The sequence below is a fragment of the Miniopterus schreibersii genome, assembly GCF_964146895.1.
Source record: "Miniopterus schreibersii genome assembly, chromosome: 10".
In the NCBI taxonomy this organism is placed as follows: Eukaryota; Metazoa; Chordata; class Mammalia; order Chiroptera; family Miniopteridae; genus Miniopterus; species Miniopterus schreibersii.
Genome location: NC_138110.1, coordinates 65,111,629 through 65,124,294, shown reverse-complemented (window position 1 = coordinate 65,124,294; position 12,666 = coordinate 65,111,629). Strand labels below are relative to the sequence as shown.

Genomic DNA, 12,666 nt, shown 5'->3' with positions numbered 1-12,666 from the left:
TCCAAGCATAGAAATAATAATATTGAATACATTAGTCCAATTAAAAGACAGCCATTGGCTGACTGGATTAAAAAAAAACCCACACGGTCCAACTATACACCGTCTACAAGAGACATACTTTAGACTCAAAGACACAAAATGATAGAGAAAGATAAATCTTGCAAAGAATATGCATAAGAGAGCTAAAGTGGCTATGCCAATATCAGACAAAATAGATTTTAAAACAAAAGAAATTACTAAAGACAAAGACATTTTATAATAAAATAGTCAATCAGGAAGATACAATTTTAAACATTTGCTACCCTAACAGCTGAACCCCAAAATACATGAAGCAAAAACTGACAGAATTAAAGGGGAAAATAGGTAATTCAACAATAACAATTGAAAACTTCAATATCTCACTCTCAATAATGGGTAGTACAACTACACCAAAAATCACCAAGGATGCATAAGAGTTAAACAACACTATCAACCAACTTGACGTAACTGGTGTTTATGAAACACACTACCTAATGACAGCAGAATACACGTTCTTCTCAAGCATACATGGAACATCTCTCAAATGAAAATACAGCAAACCAAAATAATAGGATGACTAACCAATGCAATCTGCAGATTCAGTGTAGTCCCTATCAAAGTTCCAATCATCTTTCTGCAGAAATGGAAAAGCCAGTCATCAAATTCTTATGGAATTGCAAGGGGCCTCAAATAGCCAAAACAGTTTTGGGAAACAAGAAAACAGGGTTGGAAGACTTCACTCTTCCCAGTTTCAAAACTTACTATAAAGTTACAGTAATCAAAACTGTGGTACTGGCATAAAGATAGACATAGACCAATGGAGTATATTTGAGAGTCCAGAAATAAACCCCAAACATCTGTGACCAATTGATTTTTGACAAGAGTGCCAAGACCATTCAGTGGGCAAAGCATCGTCTAAAGAATGGTGCTGGACAGCTGGATATTCACATGCAAAAGAATAAAGCTGGACTTCCCCCTCATGTCCTATACAAAAACTAACTGAAAATGGACCACTGACCTAAAGATAAGACTAAAACTCAAAAGAAAACATAGAGGTAAATCTACATGATCTTGAACTGGCAATGGATTCTTAGATATGACATCAAAAGCATGAACCACAAAAGAAAAAAGAAAAGAAAAAGTAAGATAAATTAGGCCTTTAAATTTTTGTGCATCAAAGGACATCAAGAAAGTGAAAAGACAAACTACAATATGGGAGAAATATTTGTAAATCATATATTTAATAAGGGTTTAGTATCCAGAATACATAAAGAACTTTTACAACTTAATAAAAAGACAGCTCAATTTTAAAATGGGCAAAGTACTTAAATAGCCATTCCTCCAAAGATACACAAATGAAATAAGCACATGACGTGGTCCACATCATCATTAATTAGGGAAGTGCAAATTAAAACCACAATGAAATAGCACTTCACACCGGTGAGGATGGGTATTTAAAAAATAAAAAGCACAGAATAAATAAACAGGTGTTAGTGAGGATATTAAGAAATTTGAATCCTCATACATTACTGGTAGGAATGTAAAATGGTATATAGCCATGTGGAAAACAGTTTGGTGATTCCTCAAAAAGTTAAACATAGAATTATCATATAACCCAGTAATCCACTTCTAGGAATATACCCAAAAGAATTGAAAATAGTTACTCAAGCAAGTCCTTGAACACAAATGTTCATAGTAGCATTATTCACAATAGCCAAATGGTGGAGGAACCCAAAAGTCCATCAAGGAATGAATGGATAAACAAATTGTGGGATATATATACAATGGAGTATTATTCAGCCATGAAAAGAAATTAAGTACTGACACATACTGCAACATGGATATGAACCTCAAAAATGTTATGCAAAGTAAAAGAAGCCAGATAACAAAAAGTCTCATATAATGATTCCATATATATGAAATATCCAGAATAGGTAAATCCATAGAAACAAAGTAGTTTGGTGGTGGCTGGTTCTGCAGGGAGGGAAGGCATAGAGAGTAACTTCTTCATGGTACAGGGTTTTATTAAATTTAGAGAGATTAAATGTTTTGGATTTAGACAGAGGTAGTGGTTGCACAACACCCTGACTGGTATGGCTTGGTTGGGCATAGTCCCCTGCACTGAAAGGTTGCGGTCAGGGCACATGCCTGGGTTGTGGGCTCCATCACCGGTAGGGGGCATGGAGAAGGCACGGATCAATGTTGCGCTCTCACATCAATGTTTCTCCCTCTCTCCCTACCTCTCTCTCTCTCTCTTGCTCTCTCACTCTCTCTCTCCCCCCTCCTGCTCTCCCTCCCTCCCTCCCTCCGTCTACCTCTTCCTCTCTCTCTCTCTGTCTCTAAAAACCAATTCAAAATTTTTAAAAAATAATATAATGGGACATAGTTAAAGCAGAGGTTAGAGGGAAATGTATGTATTAGAAAAGAGTAAAGAATTCAAAGCAATAATCTACAGTTTCACTATAAAGAAGCTAGAAAAGGAAGAGCAAACTAAACCCAAAGCAAGTAGAAGGCAGGATATAATAAAAAGTATTAAATCACAGTCACAATTCTCATGTACCCTGTGTCTTTTGTATCTTGGTGAGAAATCCCACTGCTGATAAAATACTCATCATCCTGCCTATTTCTTTTCTTTAAAAAAAAAAAAAATAATAACATGATAAGATGGTTTAAAATTTAGGCTGATACTAGAAATTTCAGGAACTATGAATTATACAAGGGGGGAAAGGGTTTTCATGTAATTGAAGTCAGAAATTCCAGCATCCAGCAGTGCACTGTATATTCTGTTTCTCCTCTTCACTCCCACAAGGAGCAATTACTGAATAACTTTTACATTTGTAATACCTAAAAGGCAAAGAATGCTTATTACTAGGATGGTAAGTAGTATCTCTCTTGTTAAAGATTATCTTATTTTGAAAGATTACTAATACTCATGCTGAAAAGATATTATGATGAAAATATTATGAAATTAATGTATCACTAGACCAGGATTAATACCTTAGAGTAATACGCCATCTACTTAGACTGTTGGACCAACATATTAATCATGTAGCTAAGCAATTTCATTTATCTAAAGGGAGAAAAGTCCTAAAATGTATTCTGCATCGGTGTATCCTCTGCCAAGCCCCACCCTTCTTGTAATGGGTTGTAAGCCCCTGCCAAGAACGGAAGTCTCAGCATTCAGCCCTCAAGAGCACTGAGGCAGATGTCTCTTCCCTGTGACGACAGCACTACTTCTAATACCCTATGTGTCTGTGTGTCTGTTTAGAATTCCCCAAGAGTTCCTTAGTGGTGCCACCAAGTGCAAGGACCCCTACAGGGGCAACATTCTCACACCACAAGCTTACTCCCCTCTGACCTGAATTGATGGCTGCCTTAGGTCAGGATAGGTGTCCAATCCCTGCATATGGGAGTCAGGTTGGCAGGTCAGTTGACACAAAGCTTAGCAGTATGTGCAGAGGAGCTCTCTGAGAAAGGAGCACACTGGGTTTAGTGGAATCCTCTCCAGAGACATGATCTTTGTCAGGGCTTCTTTTATGTTATTTACTACTTTTATTTAATGTCATCCCTCCCCGCTGCCCCCCACACACACACACACATGCACATATTAAAACCTTAGATGAGATGAGAAAATTGAGGTATAGATGGGCCAAGTACTAACATCTAGTTAGTGACATCCTGGAGCCAACATCCAGAATTGCTTACTGCAAACCTGTTCCTTTTCCCACCACACCACTTTCTGTCCGTTTGCCTATTTCTCTATTAGTCCTGTCAGCATGGATGTTTAAATCTGTTATTTCCTAAACTGAGAGCTATTTTACCAAATCTAATTTGTCCTATGAAGGATATTTCTAAGGGATTGAAGGGTATTTCTAAGGAATTGGAAAGGGTTAGTGGACCCACTTTCAACATGGGGTGGGGAAGTGCCCCACACCCAGAGTTCTGAGACACTAACAGGATGTCCAAGCCCTGAATAACTTTTACATTTGTAATACCTAAAGCCCTGGCCAGTGTTGCTCAGTGGTTAGAGCATCAGCCTGTACACCAAAGGGTCGCAGGTTCGATCCCCAGTAAAGGGCACATACCTTGGTTGCGGGTTCACTCCCTGCCCCCAGTCAGGGCAGTCAGGGCATGTGCAGGAGACAACCAGTCTATGTGTCTCTCTCACATCGGATGTCTCTCTCCCCCCACCCCCCTCTTACTCTCTCTGAAAAGCAATGAGAAAAATATCCTCAGGTGAGGATTAAAAAAAAAAGTCCAAGAATTCAACCAAATTCTGACACTATCTACCCAAAGATAGCATCAGATTCCACAGGTTAACAGTTCAGTCCCACAATACTACATACACACACATACACTTCAGGCACCAGCCTCAAGCTTATTCCCTTACCTGTACTTCTGACCAACCAGCAATAGATTGAAGACTCCAGTGACCCCTCCAACGCAGAATGCCAATCACAAGTCCAGGTTGTTACCTGTACTTCTGACCAACTGTCTGTAACTCAGTGGTTCCGACAACGCCCTCCTTGGTTTCAATTAGTTTGCTAGAATGGCTCACAGAACTCTAGATCACTGGTTTATTACAAAAAGATATAACTCAGGAACAGCCAGATGGAAGAGATGCATAGGGGAAGGTGTGTTTGAAGGTGCATGGAGCTTCCATAACCTCTCCAGGCATATCATTTTCCCAGCACCTCCATGTGTTCACTGACCCTGAAGCTCTCCAAAAAAGGACCAAGGAGTTTTTATGCCCCCATCTCTATATAGCTTCCAAAACTCACCTCATTAATATAACAAAAGACACCTTTTCATTCTCAGCACTCAAAAAATTTTAAGTGTTTCCAGAACTGTAAGCCAGAAATGTGAACAAAAGACACATATATATACACTTTATAGCCTGCTTAATTTTTCCCACATATCTTTGTTTCCCTTGACATTAACATTTATGGAAAATTCCAGAAATAAACAATCCATAAATTTTAAGTTGAGTGCTGTTCTGAGTAGTATAGGAAATTTCTCACCATCCAGCCCTGGATGTGAATCATCCCTTTGTCCAGCATATCTACGCTGTACCTGTATAGAAAAAAAACGTGTTTTTTCCTATACGTACTGTATATAGGATTTGGTACTCTCCAGGAGTCCACTGAGGGTCTTAGAATGTATTCCCCAGGGATAAAGAGGGACTATTGTACATTTACAAAGATGATGCTATCTTGGTTCTTAGTCTTTATAACCTAATTTTTTAAATTCTTTTTTCCCCCACAGTTCATCCATGAGCTCGGATTTCCCACATTACAACTTCAGGATGCCTAATATTGGATTCCAGAATCTGCCTCTCAACATATATATTGTGGTTTTTGGCACTGCTATATTTGTCTTCATCCTTAGTTTACTCTTCTGTTGCTACTTGATTAGGTAATCAATTTTCATTCTGTGTTACTTTAGAATATGTTAAACAATCAGTAATAAATTAACTTTCTCCAGTTAGGTTAAAAAATACTATAAGTATTGTAGGGGAGGAAGAAAATTTCCTCTTCCCTTCTAGGTTCTTTCAACTGGTCTAATAATTACACTGACAAGAGACAGATTAACAAGAGAAAAATAGCCAAATTTAATTACATATGTACATATGGGAGCCCCACATACATGGGCAAGTCAGAGACCCCACATATATGAGAAGATTCAGAAACAAAGTTAAAACAAGATATATGTAGCCTTCTGAGCTAAGGACAAGGGACCGTGCCTTGGGGCTTCAGAGGGTAGGAAGGTCATTTGAAGGATGATAAGAAGAGCAGACATTCAGTAATTACATGCTTGTCCTGCCCTGTAGGTAATAAAAAGTCATTTATGATAATAACTGTTACTATAGGCAAAGCACCCAATTTAGTTTCAGTAAGGAAGAGATAAAGATTTCTCTTAGGCCCAGAGATCCTCAGTTGCTTTCAGCTTAAAATAATCTATAAATCAAAGTATCACATCTTGGGGAGGCTGTTGAGAACCATTTCAGAATGATAATTAGCAAATTTTTAAAACTTAAGGTGGCTTAACACTAACTTTCTGTGAGTTACTAATTAATAAAACACCTTTATACAGTCTTCATTCCTATCTGCTGATGAGGTGTTTTACTCTAGAAGGAAATTGCTCTCATTTGTTTTTCCAACATATTAGCATCTGGACTGGATGCACATATGTCATTTTCCCCAAGATTTAATATACTTTCACAGAGATTTGAAGATTGCTTTTCAGGAGGGTGCTACATCATTGTTAGCTAAAGTTATTGGGGATCAGAAAGCAATCTGCAAATAAGATCCAAGACTTTAAACAAATTCTTGTGGTCTCTCAAGAAGATTTTAAGCTCCCATTTGTGTTGACTTGGTCAGCTGTTCAGGTGATTGATTATCTGCATTAATCACAAAATATTCCACAAACTCTGCAGCACATGTACAGACAAGTGATGAAGGGTAACAAGTCACTTGAAGGAGTAATGGATTTGGCCAGTAAAGATTCACAGTTGACTGACTCATAATTGTTTAAGCGAGCATTTTTCTCTTTTTAAATATTTAAATAGGGCCTAATTTTCAAAGCCAAAACTCAAGACCAAAAATTTTTATACTGTATGGTTCAAAGAGCTTTATGGAATAAAATAATAGAAAATTGAATTTTATTATACAGCTATACATCTAACAGTTTTTAGTGTTTGGAGAGTATATGATTATGGTTAAGTTAAATACCATCATCAGGTATCTTTCAGCAGTAATTTACTATTGACCCCTGTGTTTTGGAGCACATATTTACTGACGGTCAAAGTTGAATGAATTTAGCGTGTAGTTTCTAATTTTCTGACAAGTGAATTTATAGTCTTCATAGAAACTGAGTCTTTTCTGAATTTCTCACAAAATGTAATCGTTCCCTGTATCTCATAGATATACTGGCTGCCTATGATTTTTAGGTCTTACTCAGAGAAATAAATACTTAGCTAATTATAGTATTTAGGAAACACTTTTTAAAAAAACTGTTTATTTTCAGAAATTTCCTTTTTCTAACATTTCTTTAATAATAGTTTGATAAATGTTATGTAAATAGTCAGCTTTTTTTTAAATTAGGGAATTAGCCATTATTAAACAGGACCTCACAGCATTAAAATATTTCCCTTTTTACCAGACCTACTAAATTTTTTGGAAATTTCTCTACAAATATACTGGCTTAATTCAAATTTGTGAATTTAATATTTGAAACCAAATTATTATTACTTCATTATTATTATTATTATTATTTTAATCCTCACCTGAGGATATTTTTTCCATTGCTTTCCAGATAGAATGGGGGGGTGGGGGGAGGGAGGGAGAGAGAGAGAAACATTGATGTGAGAGAGACACATCGATTGGTTGCCTCCCGCACACTCCCCAATTTCGGCCAGGGATTGAACCTGCAACCCAGGTACCTGCCTTTGGCTAGAATCAAACCCAGGACCCTTCAGTCCGCAGGCCAATGCTCCAGCCACTGAGCAGACTGGCTAGGGTGAAACCAAATTATTTTTTGAAAGAAGACAAAAATATTTTAAAAGGTTCATTAAGGAAGGGTTATCATATGTAAAATATTCTAAAGTGTATAGTTCATAGTATAGTTTTTATTCCTTTGTCCAAGAATTAATTAAGCCTTTGATTATTTTGTTTTATTTTAAGAAAAATGCTAATATACAAATTGTGATTCTGGGTAAGTTTTTTGAGAAGTAAGTTATGAAAAAATTTTAGCTCATTGTATTTCTTTCAATAATCAAGCAAATAAGTAAAGAGATAAAGAAAAACGATAGCAGTTATTTTCATGCATTATTATTGTACTTCATTTATCCTTTTTGCATCCTTTTTTATTATTCACTTAACAGAGCAAATAAGTAGGGATCTACTATACTAAAAATTATCTTTTTAAATCAGAGACACAAGTCATGTTCAAACGTTTCTAAACTTTATTTACAAGTCATTGGTACCATTTTGAAAATTTAATCATGATGTAAGGAGTGTTCCCTTTCTGATAATCCTAGTTTGTTACTTTTAACTTTTTAAAAGTTAAGTTTGGATTTAACAAGTCATTTATAGTTAATCAGGAGATTCATGAATTCAGTTTCTCTAAAATTAACCAGGCCCATTTTTTAATATAACTTAAGTTCTCCAACACCTTCCTAGGGGGCTCTTCTGTTCTCATGCAGAGAGATCTCTCCAGTCACAACCAGACTCATCAGACCCATTGGAGGAACACAGCTTAGATCTAAACTAGACACCCACTACCAACCCCATTCTTACACAACATTTTAGTATAGAATCTGGTGCCCATGACAGAGCTATGAATAGATCACTACTAGAACACAAAAAAAGGACATCTCACCTTGCTAGGAGTGATCCTATTTTATAATGAATCATATCATATTCTAATTTATGTTAATTATTTATCTCTCTCCCCAGATAGATTTTTGTCTGTTCTGTTTGCTCTATCCCAAACAACCAAAACTGAACAATGCCTGGCTCAGTATCAGTACTCAGTAAATGTTTGTTGGGTAAATGAAAGTATGGTGTTCCTAGTAGGAAGTCATTAGCTTACACATAGAACTGGAAATCAAGAAGTAGCAACACAAGAAAGGTATATTTAGAGAGATGGAAGTAAATATCAAAATAATGAGCTAAAGTGGGGGAAATGGTTATCTCTGGGGAAGAAGGCAAAAGACTGCTTTTTTTTTTGTTACTAACCCTGTAGAACTATATATGACATTGAAATATGTGCATATATAATATTGATAAAATTCAAAACTAAAAATAAAAGGAAAATATTGAGTTACCTAATAGATATTATAAGGTCTTGAACCAAGATAATGACAGTAAAGTTAGAAAGTGTGTTATGGATGGTTGTGAGAAATATTTGAAAGGTGAAAATGAACAGAATTTGGTGACTGGGCATTAAGGACAATAAAAGGATGAGCTTAGAACCTTTTCTGGACTTCTGGCTTAGCAGCTAGATAGATAGCAATCCCTTCACAAAGAAAATGGATGGCCAAGTTGGGGTGGAAGGATGGAAGTTTCTGTTTCACACATGGGAGAACTGAGTTTCCTCTGTAACAGTCAAGATATCTAGTATATATACATAGTTGGATATATAGGCCTAAAGCCTATGAGAAGTCTGGTCTGAAAATAAAATGTCATGTAATAATAGGTGGAAGCTGAAGCCAAGAGTGTCCCCTAGATAGAATGTGTATAGTGAAATAAAATGGCTCCAGGACAGAATCCTAGGGAAACATTAATATTTAAGAAGAGCCCATAGCCCTGGGTGGGTAGCTCAGTTGGAGCGTCATCCCAGTACGCCAAGGTTGCGGATTTGATCCCCAGTCAGGGCACATACAAGAAGCAACAAGTGAAAGCATAAATAAGTAGAACAACAAATCAATGTACCTGCCTCCCTTCCTCTCTCTCTCTTTCCCTCTCTCAAATCAATTTTTAAAAAAGAAGAAGAGCTATAAAAGACAAGTAAGGGATAGCAGGAGAAATGAGAAAATCATGAGAGGTGCCCCACAAGTAGGATTTCAATGGATTGAGTCAGTTGTGTCAGCTGCCCCCAGGAAGGTCTAGCAAGAAAAGAATTGAAAAGTCCCCTTGGGGAGAAAAAGGGACATCTGTAATATTTTAAACAAAAATAAAAATAAAATAATTTTTTTAAAAAACTGTCTGAAAAAAAGAAAAGTTCCCATACAGTTGACTTTTGAGCAACATGCATTTGAACTGCATGCATCCACATGTATGCAGATTTTTTTCAGTAAATACTGTAAATGTATTTTGTTATTTTCTTAATATTTTCTGTTCTCTAGCTTACTTTATTGAAGAATACAGTATATAATACATATAACACACAAGATTAACATACAATATACATATATTAGTCAACTGTTATCAGTAAGGCTTCTGGTCAACAGTAGGCTATTAGTAGTTAAGTTTGGGGGGAGTCAGAAGTTATATGTGGATTTTCAGTTGTGCAGGGGATTGGCACCCCTCACCCCTGCAAGAGTCAGCTGTACATTTGACAATTAGGTTTGCATCCATAATCTTAGAAAAGTTTCAGTAGCATGGGTACAGGGGTGATAAAAAGGGAGACTATGATGAGGCAACACTTGAGCAGCAGGTGAAAATGGATACAGGGAATATAACCTCTTTGAAGAATCATGGCTGAGAAGAGATTGGCAGAGGCGGGGGGCAGTTTGCTGTAGAATCAAGGGAATATTTTGGTGTTTGATTTTTTGAGATTTATAATATAAACATATTTATAATATAAACATATTTCTAAATATAATATTAAGGAGAATGAGCTAGTTGTGGAAAATTTGTGAGAAAGAATGAATCATGGAGGTGAGAAGAGACACACCTAAAAGTTATAGTGGTATTAGTCCTAAGCAGGAGAATACCTTCTTAAGACAGAGATGAAGGTGACTGCAGAAAACGGTGCATATATAGGTATGTGGGCTGGGAGTGAATGAGCTGTATACATGACGACTTCTTTGTGAAGTAGTTGAAAATGGTGGGGAAGGAGGTGATAGAATAAAGTTTGAGGAGAGTGGCAGGAGTTTGAAATAGAAGCTTAGAATACTGAGCTTGAATATACAGAATTAGAGATCAGCATGGAGGGTTTATTTGAGAATGGAGTCCACCGATCTGTAGTGGCCATAAGCTACAAGGTTTTATCCTTTTCTTTTTTGTTGTTTTATCCTTTTCTTTAGTACTGTTCAGCATTGCTCATCATGCCCTCTTAGATTTTTTTTAGGAATGAATATTTATTAAACACTTGGTATGTGTCAGACCCTCTGCTGTGTACTGCAGTTAAATAGATAATTTTATTATCTTTATTTTACAGAAGTTAATTAATTTTCCTACAACCATACATACAAAAGTTGGGACTCAAATTCAGTTGTGTCTGACCCCAGAACTTGTCCTCTTAATCACTTAAAAAATAATAATAAATTGTATTTGTCAGGCTTCATTCCAAAATAACAGATTTGTATAGTGAGGCTATTCTAAAGCCGTTATTTTAATTTTGAGCCTGGAATGAAGACTATACCTATTTTACTTTTTTAAAAAATAATGGCTAACAACTTACTTAAGAAAACAAAAATTTAAAATATTATTCCCCATTCTCATTTTTCACCAGATAAGTCACAATCTATATTACTGTTATAGCAAAAAGATACTTGTGTTTAACAAGTAGCAAATGCAAAATAAAATCATGCAATCTAAAATATTAGGTAATTGGTGGGGCTTAGAATATGAAGCTGTAATCAGAAGGGTGAAGTTAATTTAGGTAGAATTTCCTAGAGGGGATGAATTTTTGCGCCATGGATTGAATAAACAGATAAGCACAAAGCAACCCATGCTGTCGCTGAAAACAAGCATATCCAGAGTCAGATAAGCAAAGTAAATGTACAAATCAAGCCTCATTTTAATGGAGTTTATTTAATTCCTTTACATTTAAAAAGTACTGTACATTTCTCTCAGTAAAACAAGCGGACAAAAACTAAGGATATAGATTATTTGAACTACATAATAAATTTGTCCTAATTAAGATAAATGTATAGCTTTAAAAATCATATGTTAGACAAGAAACACCAAAAACCACTGATGTACATTTTCCTTTCATGGAGCTTAAAAAAAAAAAAAAAAGGCCAATTAAACCCAAAAGAAAAGAAAATAGAAGGAAGAAAATAAGCTAAGCACAGAAATCAATGAAATAGAAAACAAATATATAATAAAATCTTTGAAACTATAATTTGATTCTTTGGAAACATTAACAGAATTGATGAATCTCTAGAAAGACTGACCAGGAAAAGGAGGAGAGAAAAGATAAAATTACTAATGTCAGAAATGAAAAAGGGGACATTACTACAAATCCTAAAAATATTAAAAGATCGCAAAGGATATTATGAACAACTTGATGCCACTAAATTTGAAATTTTAGTTGAATTAGACATTTTCTTAGAAAAATATAGTATACCAAAACTGACACAAGAAATGGCATTTGTAAAAAAATCCACAACTAACATCATACTCAACAGTAAAAGACAAAGCTTTTCCTGTAAGGTCAGACACAAGACAAAGATGCTAGTTCTCACCACTGCTATTTAACATTGTGCTAGAAGTTCTAGTTAAAGCAGTTAAGCAAGAAAAAGAAATAGAAAACATCCAATTGTAAAGAAAGAAGTAAAACTATATGTAGACAATCCTGTAAAATTCGCACATAAAAAAATTTGGAACTAATTAAGCAAACTTTAAGGGTACCAAATCAACACACAAAAATCAGTTCTGTTTCTATAAACCAGCAAGGAACAATGTGAAAAGGAAATAAAGGAAATAATTCCATTTACAATAGCATCCAAGAGAATAAAATTCCTAGGAATAAATTTAACCAAGGAAGTGAAAAATTTGTACACTAATAACTACAAAACATTGCTGAGAGAAATTAAAGACCTAAATAAATGGAAAGATATACTATATTCATGGATTGGAAGACTTATTAAGATGACTACTCCTCAAAGCAATCTATAGATTTGATGCAGTCTCTATAAAAATTCCAATAGCCTTGTCCTAGCTATGTGGCTCAGTTTGTTGGAGCACCAAAAAAAAA

General features: G+C 35.6%; 1 protein-coding gene across 1 annotated transcript in view; it reads left to right on the top strand.

Moving 5' to 3' along the window:
• RNF24 (ring finger protein 24) overlaps positions 1–12,666 on the top strand; it is a 54,056-nt gene that overhangs the window by 23,790 nt on the left and 17,600 nt on the right. Inside the window, exon 2 of the mRNA XM_081148360.1 lies at positions 5,284–5,433. Coding sequence (XP_081004486.1) covers positions 5,291–5,433 — 143 coding nt within the window. The 5' untranslated portion in view covers positions 5,284–5,290. The remainder of the gene's footprint in view (positions 1–5,283; positions 5,434–12,666) is intronic.